This window comes from Oryx dammah, unplaced genomic scaffold (assembly GCF_014754425.2).
Source record: "Oryx dammah isolate SB20612 unplaced genomic scaffold, SCBI_Odam_1.1 HiC_scaffold_28, whole genome shotgun sequence".
NCBI classification, from domain to species: Eukaryota; Metazoa; Chordata; class Mammalia; order Artiodactyla; family Bovidae; genus Oryx; species Oryx dammah.
In genome coordinates, this window is record NW_024070212.1 from 104,470,911 (window position 1) to 104,488,446 (window position 17,536).

Genomic DNA, 17,536 nt, shown 5'->3' on the forward strand with positions numbered 1-17,536 from the left:
GGCACTGCACCAGCTGGGGTGGCAGACTGCTCTGGGGTGGGCACTGCACCAGCTGGGACGGTAGACTGCTCTGGGGTGAGCACTGTACCAGCTGGGGTGGCAGACTGCTCTGGGGTGGACACTGTACCAGCTGGGGCGGCAGGCTCCTCTGGGGTGGGCACTGCACCAGCTGGGACGGTAGATTGCTCTGGGGTGGGCACTGCACCAGCTGGGATAGTAGGCTCTTCTGGGGTGGGCACCACACCACCTGGGGCGGCAGGCTCCTCTAGGGTGGGCACTGCCCCAGCTAGGGCTGTAGATTGCTCTGGGGTGGGCACCGCACCACCTGGGGCTGCAGGCTCCTCTGGGGTGGGCACCGCACCAGCTGGGGCGGCAGGCTCCTCTGGGGTGGGCACTGCCCCAGCTAGGGCTGTAGATTGCTCTGGGGTGGGCACTGCACCAGCTGGGATAGTAGGCTCTTCTAGGGTGGGCACCACAACACCTGGGGCGGCAGGCTCCTCTGGGGTGAGCACCGCACCAGCTGGGGCGGCAGGCTTCTCTGGGGTGGGCACTGCACCAGTGGGGGTGACAGGCTCCTCTGGGGTGGGCACCGCACCAGTGGGGGTGACAGGCTCCTCCAGGGTATCATCCTCTGGGGTGGGCACTGCAGCAGCTAGAGCAGTCCCCTCAGGAGCAGGCACTGCAGCAGCTGGGGCAGCAGCCCTCTCTACTGCAGCAGCTGGGCCATCCTTTTCTAGGGTAAAAACTGAAGCGGCTGGGACATGTGCCTCTATGGTGGCCACGGAAACAACTGGAACACGCTCCTCTGGGAAGGGCACTGTGACAGCGGCTATCACAGGTCTCCCTGGGACAGGCGCTGCGGCATGCAGGGCATCTTCCACAGTGGGCACTGCAGCAGCTGCGCCAGGCTTCTGTGGGATGGAGGCCCAGTCCTCCAAAACGGCTTCTGTGTTACTAGCCTTGGTAACTTGTTCCTCCAGCAAGGTATTTAGCAATGAATTGGGATCTCTCATTTCTGCTTCCCCTTCCTCCACTGAGGCCACATTCAGCTTGGGCTTGGTCCCATTCGCGGTCTCCACTCCATCTCTGCTATGCCTCAGTTGTCCAACCGGCAGGTGCGCACTCAGGAACTCTGACTCCGGGGACCTCCTCTGGAGATTCTGGGAGACTCGCTCTGGGAGTTCACCAGGAAGATGTGCTGAGGCTTGGTCCTCCAGCCTGGCTTCATAGCCCAGTGCCTGAGTTTCATCACCTTCATCACAAGCTCCTTCCACGGACAATTCACAAGGGTCCACATCTCCCAAGGAAGTCAGACGGTTATTTTCTTCATTAATAGCTCCTTTCTCACCTTCCCGATGAATCTCATCTGTTGGTAAAGGGGAATCGTCCAGCAACGCCTCTCCTTCAGATCCTGAGGTAACATCTGTGAGTTCACGGCTAACGGCAGAACTGAGGGGGGCTCTCTCCACACGCTCCTCAGCATTCCCCTCCCCCTCACGACCGTCCACCTGGGACAAACTGCTGTGTCCTTTGGCCAGCCTGGCCTCAGAGTCCGCTACGTTTTCTTTAGGAGAAGCCCTGTGATAAGAGTTGGACCATCCTCCCGGGGACTCCAGATCAGTCAGGAGTCTAAGGTTAAATTCCCTGGCAGTGTCGGGGCTAAAAGGCACTTTTTCACCTTCCTCCTCACTAAGAGTGGACGCGTCCCTCATGGAATCAGAGTAGACAGTAAATTCCACAGTATTAGGCACCTGAGAAGAATCCAGGGCACTGAAAGAGTCACTGTCCAACCCAGGACCGCAGTCCTCGGTCCTTACCTTCAAAAGGCCTATGTGCTCCTTTTCTAAGGTAGCCCCTGAAAAAGGACTGATTACAAGTGAATTTTCTGCGTCCTGGGGTGGGGCCAGCCCTTCAGAAAAGGCTTGATTCTCCAGCTCAACTAGAGGAGTCACTCCTTCTTCAGATAAACACTCCTTTTCAAGTTCAAGAAACATCTGCACCGAGTCTGTGTCAGAGAGCTGCTCTGAGTTGGCAGGACCAACAGTGCATTCTAAATCTGAAACAAGACCCTCCAGCCCCAGAGCAGTCCTGTTTCTCAGTTCTCCTACGGCACTCTCACCTGTTAGAACACAGTTGTAATCCAAAGATGCGGCCTCGAGAACAGAAGCCAAACAATTCTGAGCAGGCTGCAGGTCATCAGAGCAACGAATCTGACCAAGAGCTAGGGGCTCAAAAGCTCCCAAGACAGCGGTGGAGCAGCCAACTCCATCCTCCACCAGTGCCGCAGTATCCGCTTGCTCTCCTTCTTCAAAGATATCTGCCAGGCTGTTCTCCTCATCTGCTGTTAGAAAAGTCTTTCCATTTTCTGACAGTTTCTCTTCCTCCCACTCCTCCGCAGCCTCCATCATGATCCATCGCTCATCCTCCTCAAACTTTAGCTCAGACTCTGTTTTCTCCCTGAGGCTGGGGGCTATGAGAATATGCAAATCTGAATCCAACAGCTCTTCACTCAGGCAAGGGGAGAGAGGTGGCAATTCTACAGCGCAGGCTGTGTCCCCCAGGGGGTGCTGCTTCTCACTGAAGCCTCCCTTAGCCAAACTTTTCATGGCTCTGGGCCAGGTTGCACTTGGGAATCTGTGTTCCTGCATTACATCTGTGTTACCACTTGCTGCTGCAGCTTCTGACTCTAGAGGCTGGAATTCCCGGGAAGAGCTCTCACTGCGCTGCTGCAATCTGAAGTCTTGGCTGTTTCCACCTAAGTTTTTCACATCCTGCATTTCTGGAATACCTATGGATTTAGACACATGTTCCAGAGTTACTGACTCTGACTGAAGTTCCTTGTGGTCCACGTGACCAGAACTTTCTGTTAATGCAGAACTGGACTCCTTCTTCTCTTGCAAGGAAGGATTTGAAACACCGGCTTCAGAAACCTCACTGAGAGAAGCTTCCATCCTTTCGGCGAATTCTGGGAAATTGGGTGGCATGAAGGACTTCCAAGATCTCCTGTTAATGTTGTCCTTACGTTCTGCATTTGGCCGCCTTCTGGGTGGCACAGGTGCTGACTTCTGCACATCACTGCTTAGCTTTAGTGCGTCAAATATTATTCTCTCGTCCAACTTTTTGCCTTCTGGTGCTCTGGATTCAAAAACATTAGCGGCTGCTCCTAATGTACCGTTGCTGGATATAGTGCTTCCTTCTATCTTTTCCATGGTGCTTTTTGAAGTCTGATTAAGCTTTGACCCCTGGTCAATTTGTTCATTTATCCTCATTGTATCATATATAGATCGCTGTGGAACATAGCAATCCTCTATGTAGCCATCCTCTTCCTCCCCCTTTCCCAGGCAGGTGGGGTTCTGCCTTAAACAGTCCGGCCTGCTGAGTGGCTTACCCATACTTTTTCAATCAAGATGAACCATCAACCTTTTAAAAGTTTCTCACAGGTTCCCCCAAAATGCATTCCGCGTAAGTTAAAAACCCTTTTACATGTTCATAACTGTGAACCCCCCAATCGGATCTTCCCTCCAGAAAGGCCTGGAAGTTGCACTTTGAAACTATTCTGGGAGAAGCTCTAAGAGAAACAGTTTTTTCCTCACAGGTTAGCAGCCTCATAGTTGCAGACAGATAAGTGGTATAATGTAATCAACAAAATTATTCCTTCTATGGCTTTTATTTTTTTAAGAGCACCGCTCTAATTCAGTCAGTTAAAAAAAATCATCTGATATTGACAAGTCTTATTCAATATCTAGTTCCACTCACTTTTCACCCGAGCAGAATTGGAAGCAGAGGATTTACATCGATTGCGTCCTTTAATAACAATGGCACAGCCCCTCTGGTCTTCAAGTATGGCCCAAGCTCCTAAGAATTCCTTTCATTTTATCCTCAGTTCCAGCTCTGTAGAGTCCAGCTGGTCTGAATTAGCCATTCGTCCTCCCTAGCTCGGGTGTTTGTATTTGAACTGGGCTGGTCGGCGGATATTCCTGCAACTTTAAACACAGGAAGTCCTTCATTCGCGGCCAGCTTGGGGCTTCCTGTCTCCAAAACATCATGGCATTGTTGTGGCTCCCAGAACAGCCCAGCGCCGCGGCCGCAAAACAAGGCGAGTGGAGCCCGGCGCCGGGCCTTTGAGGGGCCAGAGGGCTGAGGCGGCGGCCGAGGGTCAGTCGGCAAGGCTCGCTCCCTGCCGCCCGCCTCCCCGGGCCGCGCGCCCCGAGGGCCACGGTCTCCTCACCGCAGGCTGGCAGGTGGCTCCCGGCCGCGCCGGCCTCCAGTCCCGCGCTCAGGAAGTTAGTTGGTCCCTCCGGCAGCCGAGTCCCGCGTGCTGTGGGCGCCGCCTCCCCCGCCGCCGCCGCCAGTCCCCGGTCCGCAGCCGCCACGCCGTGGGCTGCATGTCAAGCAGCCGCCTCTATTCTCCGCCGCCGCCGCCGGCCCCGCGGCCCCGCCGTCCTCCCCGCCCGCAGCTGTCACGGTCCCGGCATGCAAACTTCTGGCTGGGAACAAAAGGCTCCGCTCGGGCCGGGCGGGGGCGAGCCAGCCTCCCTCGCGCCGCGCGGCCCGCTCGCCCGCCGCTCGCTGGAAGTGCTCGGCTGGCGGGCGGCTCTCCTCCCCCTTCCCCGCGCCGCCGCGCCGCCCCGCCCGGGCAGCCCCCCTGGAAGCCCGGGAGCGCGACGCGGAGAGCCCGGGGAGGAGGGCGGGGCAGAGCCGGGGCGAGGAGCTGCCGAGCCGAGGGAGGGGGCGACCGAGGGGATTGGAGGCCGAGGCACCGAGGGAGGGGCTTCTGCGCGGCTAGGGGCGAGGGAGCCCGGCGTCCGCCGCTCGGCTGGCGGGCCCACGCCCACCGCGCCCCCGGGGCCGGAGGGAGAGCCCCGCCCCCCGAGAGAGCGAGGGGCGGGGAGCGGCACCAGCGCCAGTCTCGGCCGCGCAGCGCAAATCCCCTGACAAAGGAAAGCCCCGCCCTCCCGCCGGTGGCCCGGCCCCTGTCGCCCCCGCCGCGTCCCAGCCCGCCAGGCTCCTAGCCCTAGGGCAAGCTAACCCAGAAGGGGCGCCCCCGCCGCCCCGCAGCCAGCCGGTTCTGGCAAGGGCCATTCTGGGCCCCATCTGCCGGCATCATTTCCCCCTCCGGCTCTGCCGCCAAAGGGGTGTCCCTAGTCCCTCCAATGTCACCTTTAGCGCGCCCCTGCCGGGCCCAAAAACACTCCAGCCTTAAACCTGGCACTTCAATTCGGACCAAGTTACTGGATAAACTCCAGGCACCTTCCCTCTCCCGTTCCTCACGTCCGTCAGGTCCGGTTCGTTCCCTAGACGGGATTTCTTTGCCCACAGATCTGAATAGTGTTGATGACTGAGGCAAAGGGAACTGAGGGCGGGGGTGGCGGGGAAGATGCTGGCAGCAGCGCCCCAAGCCCCCAAACCTGGGCTCCTTCCCCGCTGGGCACATCCAAGGAAACCTGAGCTCCTCGGGGCCAAATGAAAAGCAGGGGTCTGTATTTCAAGTCTCAAGATGGAAAATTCTAAAGAAAAACGGCCCACAATCCCGTCCACAGCTTTTTGGCTTTTATAAAAGCCATCTAGACGCCTGGTGACTGTAGAACAAAGAAAGTACAAAGGGCAACCCAGAAACCCGTCCACCAGAGGCAGCTGCATATCAGAAGGGGTGTAATATGCTGCTCCTTTGTGATGGTCATTTTCTGATTTTATGAAGGAAAAAAAGTCTATTAAAATCTCTCAATTGACCATGTGGTCAATACAGATGGTAAAACTTATGGAAAAGTTATTTCTACCCTCTATACAAACTGTAAGTGAAGCCAATAGCTGGTGTATGGAGATGTGGCAGTGAAACTCTCAGCTTAGCCTTAGGCTGACTGGAGCCAGAGAGGTCTTTGGCAAAAAGGAGGTGTCGCTGAAGCCTGCGATCATAATTAAGCAACTAAAAGACCTTTCACTGGCAAAATGTCTTACACTTCATTTCTCACTTCGAAAGAGGCTGCTGATCAATTTCTGCCCACTCAAATTCAAAAGACTCTCTATCCATCTGTAAACTGAAAGGGAGGGTGGGCAGACTAGACTGTGTCTTGACAGCTTTTCTAACTTGAATATTCTTTAGTCGTAAAACTGTTAAAGGAGCTGCCCCACAGTGCTGACTCCTCCTGGTCCTACACTGAAAGACTGTCCTCTGAGGAACAAACAGCAGAAAGAACCAACAATGTTTGACCTAGGGAAGGTTTCCAAGCAATATGATGAACATCAAGTATCTAAAGGGCTGGGAAGTGGGAGGAAGGAAGCTTGTTCTGGATGTCTACTTAAGCTGGCACACTATGATCCAAGGGCAGATTTCAAACCCACAAAGCTTTCTCACAGCTATTCGAAGAATAGGGCGTCCCCTGAATGGATGACTTTCCAGACCCCAGAGGTGTCTGAGCAGAAATTCAAGCAATCACTTGGCAGAGATTTGGGGAAAGAGATTTACAATTCATCTTTCAGTTTGTTCAAGATGAATTTTAAGGTCCCTTCTAACTCTAACTCAATGTGATCTGAGGGCTTGATTAGCTTATGTATCTGATACTTAACGTTTTAGGGAATCTGGGTTTTAATTTTCCTTTAATTATTAAGTACAACTGGAAAAACCCAAGGAAGGCAAGATCAATTTCACTAGCAAATCTCCCTGGCCAAATACGCTCACTTACGTGTTCAGATATCATAACAGACTATTTAGTGTGCCAGGGGCCCTCTGGCTGGAAGAATCTGAGGAATTCTGGCTCTGGACTAAGGGTGGGTGGTTATTCTATTATAAAGAATGATCTTGATGTGGAATCACAAACTTCATAGCCAGAAATTCCTTTCCTGTTTGCTCACTAAATCAGGTGCCAATGAATTCAGTCTTGTCTTAATCCTTCCTCACACCTATCTACCTTAGTCTCACCGCTCTCACCAATGCTCCATATTACAGTCAACTAAATAAAGGGAGCATTTTAGCAACTATGAAGTTCAGATTCAAATTACTTATCAGCTTAAGTCACATTCTCTCTGATTAGTGTAGTAGGAGGCTATATTAAGAGACTATTACAAAGAAATCTCTCCAAAATTCAAACATGGCTTTATAGAAAGGATTACATAAAGTTGACCAATTACTCCCCTCCCCTGCAAAAAGTGCTTTGCTCCTTTCTTGTGTTGAGAGAGAAAAAAGGCACAAAGTCTCTCTCCTCCATGTCTTTTTTTTTTAATCTGTTCATGAGTTTCTCCTTAGTTTTGGTATGTGGAACTCTGCCAATAGCCATCTCAGTGACTGAAATAAATACCTGATACAGCTTTCAACCTCTTGTTACCCTGATAGCTCCAACAAAAAAAAGCATCTGTTCATTTCACATACAGTGTGTAAACTTTTAAAAAGAGAAGTATAGGGAGCACCTCTTTGATGCTTCCCCCATTCCTATAATACAAATATATGTGCTGATGCCAAATTTTAAATTAGTTTCCAGTTAGTTGATTACAGAGTTCAAAGAATTCTCTATTTATTTTGAAATTCCTAAGAACATAATTGGTGTCAGATTTTCCTTTGGTGAACTTGGAAGAAAGAACAATCTTGGCCCTTTCTGCTGTCTAATTAAAACAGAAAGGTGGAGTCGCCTCACACCCTAACACAGCTCCCTTTCCAAGTTTTGGACTTGGCATTTTGCCTTTGTCTGCTCCAGACTTAAACCACCAGCCTCCAACGAAAATCTGGAGACCCTAGATGCACACTTCCTCAGATTCTATAATGCCTTTTCATCCACCTCTCTCTTGGAGGATTAGTGCTGACTAGAGGGGGAGACAGAAGACTGGTTGGATCTTGCACATTTAAAACCTACAAAATGCCTTTCATCTTGGGATCTCTAGACTTTACAAGCATTTATTTAGTAGCAAATGGAAACTCCACAGTATTAGTCTGAACCTGTTGGGCATCAGTCACTACCATCGTTTTATTACATAAAGATGGCTACAGAGTGGCTCGTTAAGCAATGCAGAATGATGTGAAGCTTGCTTTAAATCTAAGGATTTTGATGCTCTTTGAGCTCTTGTGTATTTCTAAACCCATGAGAAAGCTTTCCATACACTCTTTAGGAACTCTCATGACCCCTATAGCCCTTTCCTGCCTGTAGACTTTCCATATTAATCCCTCTTTAGCCACTCCCCACGACAGTGGTGAAGACAAAAGCACCAGGCTTTGTAAGTGAGAAAAGACCTATCAGGACAGTGGGAGGCAGAAAAGCAGGAGATTCCAGGAAGGCTTTATGGAGGGAATCACGTTTACACATCAGGATCTGGAGATACAGAGACGAGACAAGGATTTCTAAGTGAAGGACTAGAGGCTGGAAACCTAAAGAAGCCAATTCAAAGTTATCACGGTTTAAGTTATAGGACAGATGCAAGGGAAAAATGAAAGGTCAGAATGGTAAGTAGCTCAAGGTCAGTTCACCAAGGCCCTTGAATGTCAAACATGAATTTATGCTTTATTTGTGCATGCTAAGTCACTTCAGTTGTGTCCAACTCTTTGCAACCCATGGGCTGTGGCCCACCAGGCTCCTCTGTTAATGGGATTCTTCAGGCAAGAATACTGGAGTGGGTTGCCATTTCCTCCTCCAGGGGATCTTCCCAACCCAGGGATCAAACCTGCGACTCTCACCTCTTGTTTGCTGGTAAGTGGGTTCTTTACCACTAGCACCACCTGGAAAGCTCAAGACCTCCTTATTTAACTTACCAGGGGGTCGTACAAGTGACTGAGTCGTGTGTGGAAAATTTCTAAGAATCTGAGCCTGGCTGCTCACTCAACTGCCACCTGATATAAATTATTGCATTACAGAAAATCCAAATCTTAATTGCAGAGGCAGACTATTTGAACTTCATAACTGATCAGATAGAGGGTAGGGGTTAGGGGAAAAAATAAATGTAAAAAAATGCTGTTGGGACCTCCCCAGTGGTCCAGTGGCTAAGATGCCATGTTTCCAATGCAGGGGGCCTGGGTTTCATCCCTGGTCAGGGAACAAGATCCTGCAGGTTGCAACTAGGAGTTCAAATGCTACAACTAAAGAATCTCACATGCTGCAACTTAGACCTGGCACAAATAAATAAAAAAACAAATATTTATTTATTAAATAATTAATAGTAAATAATGAAACTTTTTATTTGGCTATAATAACCAACCAAATAAATAAATATTAAAAAATAATAAACCTCTTTGGATGACTGAGGGCACAGCACACTATCAAACAGCCACAGACAGGAAGACCTACTGGAGGAGCTGGCATGTTCAGTGCAGCACACACTGAGTGTGAGGCACTCCAAGGCCACCCATGTGGAGGCGTCCAGAAAGACCAAAGGTCAGGGTAGAGATAACAGAGGTAAAACACTCTGTAGGACAGTGAGGAATTGGACATCCCAGGGCTGAGTGTGGAGAGAGGTGAGAAGAGGGCGGATGACAGGATTTCAGGAGCCACATGTGAAGGAAGTAGAAAGACAAATCGAAACAGAAAGCAGAAGAGCAGCCAGAGAAGAAAATGGAGAGAGCGCAATGTCAGGAAGGTAAGTGGACAGGAGGGTTTTGAGAAAGAAGATACGATGTTAAATGGTGCACAAGGAAGGAAGAAGACCATTAATTAAGACAAGGCCACTGGGCTTGGCAACTAGGATGTCCGTGAGTACTTCTGCAAGAACGCTAGCAGGGCAGTGATGGGTGCTGGGTCAGACAGTAGCAGATCAAGGATAAGCAGTGGTGAGAAAGTAAGTGTCGGTCCTCCCTTATTGTGTCTCTTCTTTTGGCTTCCATTGCCACTGTGCTACCCTGATGCTATCTTTCTAGCCAGTCCTTCTTGGTGTCTTTGGGTTCTTCTTCCTGTCGTCTTAGGAAGAGTAATTCCACAAAGTGTAGCCTTGATTCTTTTCATTTGTTCAACAAATATTTATTGAGATCTACTGTGTGCCCTAATCCATGCCAGACACTAAGGGAGAGTGATGAGCAAGATGTGTTCAGGAGCCTACATTCTTGTAGAGACAGACAGACAGTCACTTTAATTCAGTTGCAGTAAGTACTCAGGGAAAAGCAAACAGTGCTCTGAGCGCATCTGTCAAGGGGCCTGATGTGGCCTGGAGGTGCCCAGGAGGCTTCCCTGAGAAAGTGACCACGTGGGCTTTCACTTAACACCGAGAGTAGCCTTTCCAATTCCAGGATGGCATGACTTCACAACTTTCAAAAAGTAACAACTTCACAAAGGTGCTTAGCTATTTCTAGGAAACAGGTCACTGGGCTGAATCTCTAAGGAATCTTGCTGTAGGGATCTCCTCTCCAGTATTAGAAAAGGATGTAAAATAAGTAATAAGAGATTTTTGAAAACTGTCTTTCATTTTGTTACTAAAGCAGTTCTTATCATTGATCATGAACAAACATCAGGCTGAATTTAAAGAATTAGACTTAAATCAGAGCTCTTCTCTGGGAGTGAACTGCAAGATGAGAGAGACAGTAAATGGTTCACTTGAATGGATGCAATGAATCCAAGCTGCAGAAGACCTAAGAGAGGTTCAATTTCTTTGAATTCTTATCTTCTTTTTCCCTTAACTCACAGATACCTGTAACCAAATATTAGATACATGTAGTTGCTGAAAGCTTTTCTGAGGAACATCTTGATTTGGCATACATACTTGGCATAGAGATTAATTTTATCTGTGTTTTTAAGCTGCTTCCTCTGAAATTAAGCTGATATCTTCTCCCTTAATGTTTTAATGAAAGAGTGATTAAAATTAAGAAGTGTCTCTATCAAAGATGCTGACTTGGTAGTTGCCATTATATGGTAACAGAGGAAGATAACATGGTCTATGCTAAAGCTAATTAGGCCAAGGACCCTCAGATCATTAAGTTGATCTGTTGGGTAACTCTGAGTGACTGCGGAAGTCACTGAGCTGGTAATGGCTTCTGGTTAATTCTGGTTAATGATTTGAAAATAATACCGATGTGTAGAGCATAGAAGCCAAGGTCAAAATGGTCTCAGAGAAACCTGCTGGCTGTGGGATTCTGAAATGAATGAATGAATTTAATAACCATGTATGTGTGTATGTATGTGTACATACAGTATATTTAAAGCTGTGTTAAGGAGTCATGACCTAAACCTGTTTATGTATTGCTGGTCTGGGGCTGGCAATGAGCTCCACATTTGTTCCTCAGAGAAACTGCTCAGGAAGGTCTTTTGTCCATCTACCTGTTTCACTGCTGTCATCAAACTAATTTAGTTTATCTTCATCATTTCCTTTTTTTCAAGAAGAAAAAGAGCTAATCTAACTTGGTGCTGGGTCTTAGATCAAATCTTCTGGAGAATGATCAGCAGTAGACAAAAAGGGAATAACTTATTAAAAATATTTCATAATGTTATAATGTATGTATTTGGATAAACTTTTTAAAATAAAAGATTATTAACATTGAGCACTTAATATCTGCCTACTGTTTTCATCTACATCACTTCATTTAAATTTCATAAAGGCCCTAAAGGTAGGAGTTACGATTGCTCATGTTTTATAGCAGAAATAACTATACAGAGAGGCTAAGTAATTTTCCCCAAGGTCACTCAGCTAGTAAACGATTCAGCCAGAATTCCAAGCTGAGAATTTCAGACTCAAATTCATATTCAATTTTCCTCACTAAGCTGATAGAAGTATGAAGACTCTTCTTGCTGTCATTGTGAATGACAATGACTCTAAAGTAAAGGCATTTCGGAACCTGCTTTCTTCAGTTGCATCCAAAGTAGCAAATTTTAAAATTTTGCTTACTTAGGCTAATACTGAAATGAAATTATGTTCCTTTAACATATGCTAAGTAGGAGAGAAGGAAGGGAGCCTGGAGGCAAGATGGAAAGGTGAGGAGTCCAGGCTAGGATGAGGATTTCTCAGAACACACAAGGATTTAGCTCAAGTGTTGCAAAGTAGATAGCATTTTGAATCCCACAGCTCACATGGCTTATGAGAAATAAAGAGCATTCACTTAGTCAAATATTCACTAATGTCCAACTATGCATATACTCATGCTAACTACTTTGAGGGACACAAAAATGGAAACATTAAGATGAGGGATGGGACACTGCATATAATCAACAAATGCCAAAATTAGGCAGTAATGATAAAGGCTAAATGAGTTACACATATTAAGTGATTTAAGAGAGCAGGAGAGGTGGTGAGCTGGGCTGGAGGGGAATCAAGGTTTTGAGGAGATATGGGACTTCTGCTAAACCTTCAGGTATGAGTAGAAATCAAATTGGTAAAATGCTACGGAGTATTTGGGGTAAGTGGATGGAGTGGATGGTCTACATACGAAACAAGACTGGATAGACAGTGGGGATCAAAAATGTAGTTTCTCAACTGACAAAGGACTAATTTGCAAAATATACAAGCAGCTCATACAATTCAACGCCAGAAAAACAAACAACCCAATCAAGTGGGGAAAAGACTTAAATAGACATTTCTCCAAAGATGACATACAGATGGCTGACAAACACATGAAAAGACGCTCAACATCGCTCATTATTAGAGAAATGCAAATCAAAACTACAATGAGATATCACCTCACACCTGTCAGAATGACCATCATCAAAAAGTCTACAAACAATAAATACTGGAGAGAGTGTGGAGAAAAGGGAATGCTCTTGGACTGTTGGTGGGAATGTAAATTGATACAGCATCTATGGAAGATGGTATGGAGATTCCTTAAAAAAGTAGGAATAAAACCACCATATGACCCAGCAATCCCACTCTGAGGCATACACCCTGAGGAAAAGACACATGTATCCCATTGTTCATTACGGCACTATTTACAATAGCTAGAACATGGAAGCAACTTAGATGTCCACCGACAGATGAATAGATAAAGAAGTTGTGGTACATATACACAATGGAATATTACTCAGCCATAAAAAGGAATGCATTTGAGTCGGTTCTAATGGGGTGGATGAACCTAGAACCTATTATACAGAATGAAGTGAGTCAGAAAAAAAAAGATAAATATCATATTCTAATGCATATATATGGAATCTAGGAAAATGGCAATGAAGAATTTATTTACAGGGCAACAGTGGAGAAACAGACATATGGACATGGGAAGAGGGGAGGAGAGGGTGAGATATATGCAAAGAGTACCATGGAAACTTACATCACCATTACTACATAAAATAGACAGCCAGTGGGAATTTGCTGTATGACTCAGGGAATTCAAACAGGGGCTCTGCATCAATCTAGAAGGGTGGGATGGGGTGGGAGATGGGAGGGAGGTTCAAAAGGGAATATATGTATACCTATGGCTGATTTATGTTGAGGTTTGACCGAAAACAACAAAATTCTGTAAAGCAATCATCCTTCAATTTAAAAAAAAAAAAAAAGTGTAATAGGCACAGACAGAGACCAGTTCTGAAGATGCCACTGTTTAATCCATAAGATCTGGGGGGAGGATAAGCACTCTCAGAAAGAAGGGTGAGTACAGACAGAAGCTAAGGGAAGACCACCTTGGAGGCTTCAGTTTTTAAAGGCTACAGCATAATTTATGCCTGTTCTTTCCGTGGGAACCATGTGTGTACACTCTGGCTGTCCAATCACGATAGCTCTCTGCATTCCTAACAGAGGATCTTTTGTTCCAAATAGCAAGGCTCAAAAGGGACGGAGTCTGATAAAATCACACTGAGGTCAGTACTCCCAGCTGGTGCAGGGCTTATGCCATTCCATAACACACCCTACAGGAAGCAGCTTGAGATACACAGCTGACTGACTTCCATAGCAGGAGTCTTGTGTCAGGCAGGGTGGGGTGGGGATTGGCGAAGCATGGAGGGCATTCTTTAGCCACTGACTCAAATTAGTTCACCAAGATCCTGACTTGATCTAACAGATCTGTTTAATTCACTCTCAGAACCAACACTTTTTTTTTTTTTTCTAAAAGGAAAACCATGAAGTTTCCCCAGGCAATGGGACTATTTCATCAGTTAACTCTTACTTGTCATGGAATCTGAAAAGGGCAAGATTCCAAAATCCCCTGTATTTCAAGAAGTACGCTGAATAATCCTTTGTTTTAAGTGGCTATTCTGTGTATTATAGGAAATTCAAGCAGCACCCACTAGACGCCGGGAGCAGCCTCCCCAGTTGTGACAATACAAATGTCTCTAGATGTTGTCAATGTCCCCTAAGGGCCAAAACTGCCTCCCCTACCCTCACTGGGGGCCACTGGTCAAGCATGAGATTTGGTGCCAAATATCTTTCCAATCCCAGCTCTAACATTTACTTGCTATGTGGCTTGAACAAGTTACTTTAACACCTTCAAACCTCAGTTTTCTTATCTGCAACTAGGATTTTAAATGTCTGATTCATGGAGGTGGGGATGGGGAGGAAGTTAGGATTGGAGATCATTTAGACTCAGGTCTCTTACTGTTCTTGCCTCTATGTCCCTACTACTGCAGCTCTTTGCACCTGCTTCTCATGCTGCACTGCTAACTAGAGACTATCTGAGATCCCAGCTTGCACAAAGGACTGACCCAGAGCAAGTGCTCACTAAGGATGGACTGAAAGGAATACAGAGCCCCTTCCACCTGATCTCCCCGAAGGGATCCAGGGACCATCACCTTGCAGCTCTTCCTCTCATCCCTGATGGCTAAAGTTGTGAAAGGTCCACATTTCAAATCACAGGACCGGTGGTAGGAAAACAGCTTGTAAAGGTTCAGGGGAGAAGTGTACCGTGTTACTCTTTCACAGACAATACCAGACACTGGTATCTGAACAACACCCCAGGACTGGCAGTGGCAAAACATGAAGGAAGGTGGGGAGGGAACACATTCTCCCCACAGCGAGGCTTTTCCACCCGGGACAGCTGAGACTTGGGACGAGTCCGTCTGGCAGGAGACAGCCTTCGTGCAGTGATGTCTTGGTGCAGTGCCCTGACCTGACCTGACTCCCTGTGGGACTGATTTTATTCCTGGTAAACCAACCACCTCTAACAACACAGTGCCTTTCAAAGCAACTCATCTCACTTTCTAGAGGCTTACCTCTTATGGCTTGTGTGCCAGAGAGCTCGTTGCAAAGTGCCCAGGATGGGGCTAAGGCTGAGGCCACTTACCAAGCATTTCTAGACACAGCGAGAAACAGCCCCATTCTGCAAGCCCGTGCTTATCTCAATCACGTCCACTATTCAAAACTCAGTGACAAACCCAAGTTCAGCACAGGGTAAATTCTAGCTTTTCTGGATCCCGTGTTTCCCATGATGATCAGTCTTAGTTGCAAATGCTACATGCTGACACTATGTGTGAAGAATTTCAGTAAACTCAATTGAAACTGCTCAGTCCTTCCTTCTGGTTGAGGATATATTCATTTGTTGCTTTAAAATCTTCCCTTGCTATCAAAATTTCCAGCCGGATTTTTGTGAAATTCATCAACACTCTCTTGATGCCCTTCCATCTGATTTTACTACCTTCACTGAGACGTGAGGCTCCTTCAAGGTGATGTAATGGCTACAAGCTTGGGGTTTTGCCTGTGGTGCTGATACTGAAAATACTAACGGCAATACTTTAAAATGGGGCTGGAAAAAGTTCAACATGAAGCTAACTTAAAGGTCTTAAAGGCTCCTTCACCTTCTCCCCACCCAGCTGCAACGGTGGGGGTGGAGAGTATTATTACACAGCATTGGAATTCATGGAGGGGGGGGAGGTGCAGAGCGAGATGCTCACATAAGGGTTATAAATATCAGCAGCCAAACTGTGAGCTCCTAGGCCGAGAACAACTGACAGCCTGTAGTCTCCCCTTAAAGGCACAGAGCAAGGAAGCTCCCTGGAGTATTTCCACAAAGGAAGTTTCTCTTCTTCACAGAAACGCTCCATCAGCTGAACACCTGCATCAACAACTCTACGCAAAAGAAACCAACCGCAGATGCCAGGAAAAGTGACGAGGAGATTTTAAACCAGACAGAGATTAGCACCAGGAAAAATAAAGAATCCAGGGCCCAGCCTAAGGGAAAGCTGATTTACAGACGGGTATTGCTGCTTCACAGTTATGATCAGATTACCAGAAGGTGGCTTGCTACATTAAGATTTACCTTAATCAACAAGCACCTTTTCCAACTGAGTTCTAAATTATCCACAGAGAGGTGGCAATTTTCTCCTTCCTCAGGCAGTGGTTCTCAACTGAGGGGATTTTTCCTTCCAGGGGCATCTGGCAATATGCAGTGGCATTTCGGGCTGTCACATCAGGGAAAGGCTGTTACTAGCATCGAGTGGACAGATGGAGATCAGGGATGCTGCTGAACAATGCACAGGACAGCTGCCTACAACCAAGAACTGTCCCACTCCAAATATCTAGAGTGCTCAGGTTGAGAAACCTTATTCAAGGGCATTCTTTCTACTTCCTTGGACCCCAGTTTCTATTGGAGTTGTCGTTGTTTAGTCCTGTGCTGCGCTAAGTCGCTTCAGTCGTGTCCGACTTTTAGTGACCCTCCAGGCTCCTCTATCCATGGGATTTCCCAAGCAAGAATACTGAAGTGGGATGCCATTTCTTCCTCCAGGGTATCTGCCTGACCCAGGGATCGAACCCCGTCTCTTGTGTCTCCTGCACTGGCAGGCAAATTTTTTACCACTAATGCCACCAGGGTAGCCTGGTTTAAGGAAGAAAGAAAAAACCGACACAGGCCAAGGGTCAGCACAAAGTAGGGTCGGCGGGGGGTGGGGGTCTACTCATCTTATCTTGGCTGCTGCAAAGCTGGTGATACTTAAACCTCCAGAGACAGACGGGTCATACCGAGTGTGATTTCCTTTCTCTCCAAGGGCAGGCAGATAATGCTAACCTCACTTGCTTTCCTCTCTGGTAAGTCTAACTGGCAAACACACAGAGGAGCTGATACTGTCTTTGTAATTATTTGAAAAGGAGTGAATATCCATCATTGTCCAAATTGGCAGTCTCTCAGCTCCATGGCAGGCCCTGTCCTCCAAGAGTTTTACATGTGCTCACAGGGAAGCTTATGCTTGCTTTCCATGAGGCCAAAAAAAAAAAAAAAAAAAAAGAATCAAATGAACAAGTTTATGGGGCTTTCTTGTTCTGGCTTCACAGTAGGATAGAGGTCTCCAGACACAGGCTGCAAGGGCATGCAGTCCCTGACCCTGGGCTCTGCTCAGCCTCAATCAAGACTGAGAAGGGAACTAAGGAAGCCCACAGCCTCACCAACAGCCCCCCAGACCCAAACCTCCACACGTCCTGACTGAGAGGCCGCTGTGGGTCCTGAGGCGGACACAAGGGAGGGGCTAGTGTAAGACTCAGAACCATCTCAGTTCTTGATTACAAAACCTACACAGGCAATTTCAAGACATCTTTGTTATCAGACTTCATAGATTCCTTCTCCACATCTAGAGTCTTTCTTTCCTTCCTAGAAAGGTCACCCTGAGGGAATTCTTTGGCTTAAGTTTCAATGAAATAAAGGTCCTTCCTTTCTTGTTAGACTCTAGTTATGTATATATTTAATACAATTCCTTTTTCTCAATAATCAGAGACTCTTGTTCAGGAAAATGGA

General features: G+C 47.2%; 2 protein-coding genes across 11 annotated transcripts in view; both read right to left on the reverse strand.

Annotated features, from left to right (window-relative positions):
• Nucleotides 1–7,245, reverse strand: part of KIAA0754 (KIAA0754 ortholog) — an 8,719-nt gene extending 1,474 nt beyond the window's left edge. Inside the window, 1 exon segment of the mRNA XM_040229887.1 lies at nucleotides 1–7,245. Coding sequence (XP_040085821.1) covers nucleotides 1–3,392 — 3,392 coding nt within the window. The 5' untranslated portion in view covers nucleotides 3,393–7,245.
• MACF1 (microtubule actin crosslinking factor 1) overlaps nucleotides 1–17,536 on the reverse strand; it is a 336,445-nt gene that overhangs the window by 62,950 nt on the left and 255,959 nt on the right. The gene's annotated exons all lie outside the window — the stretch shown is intronic.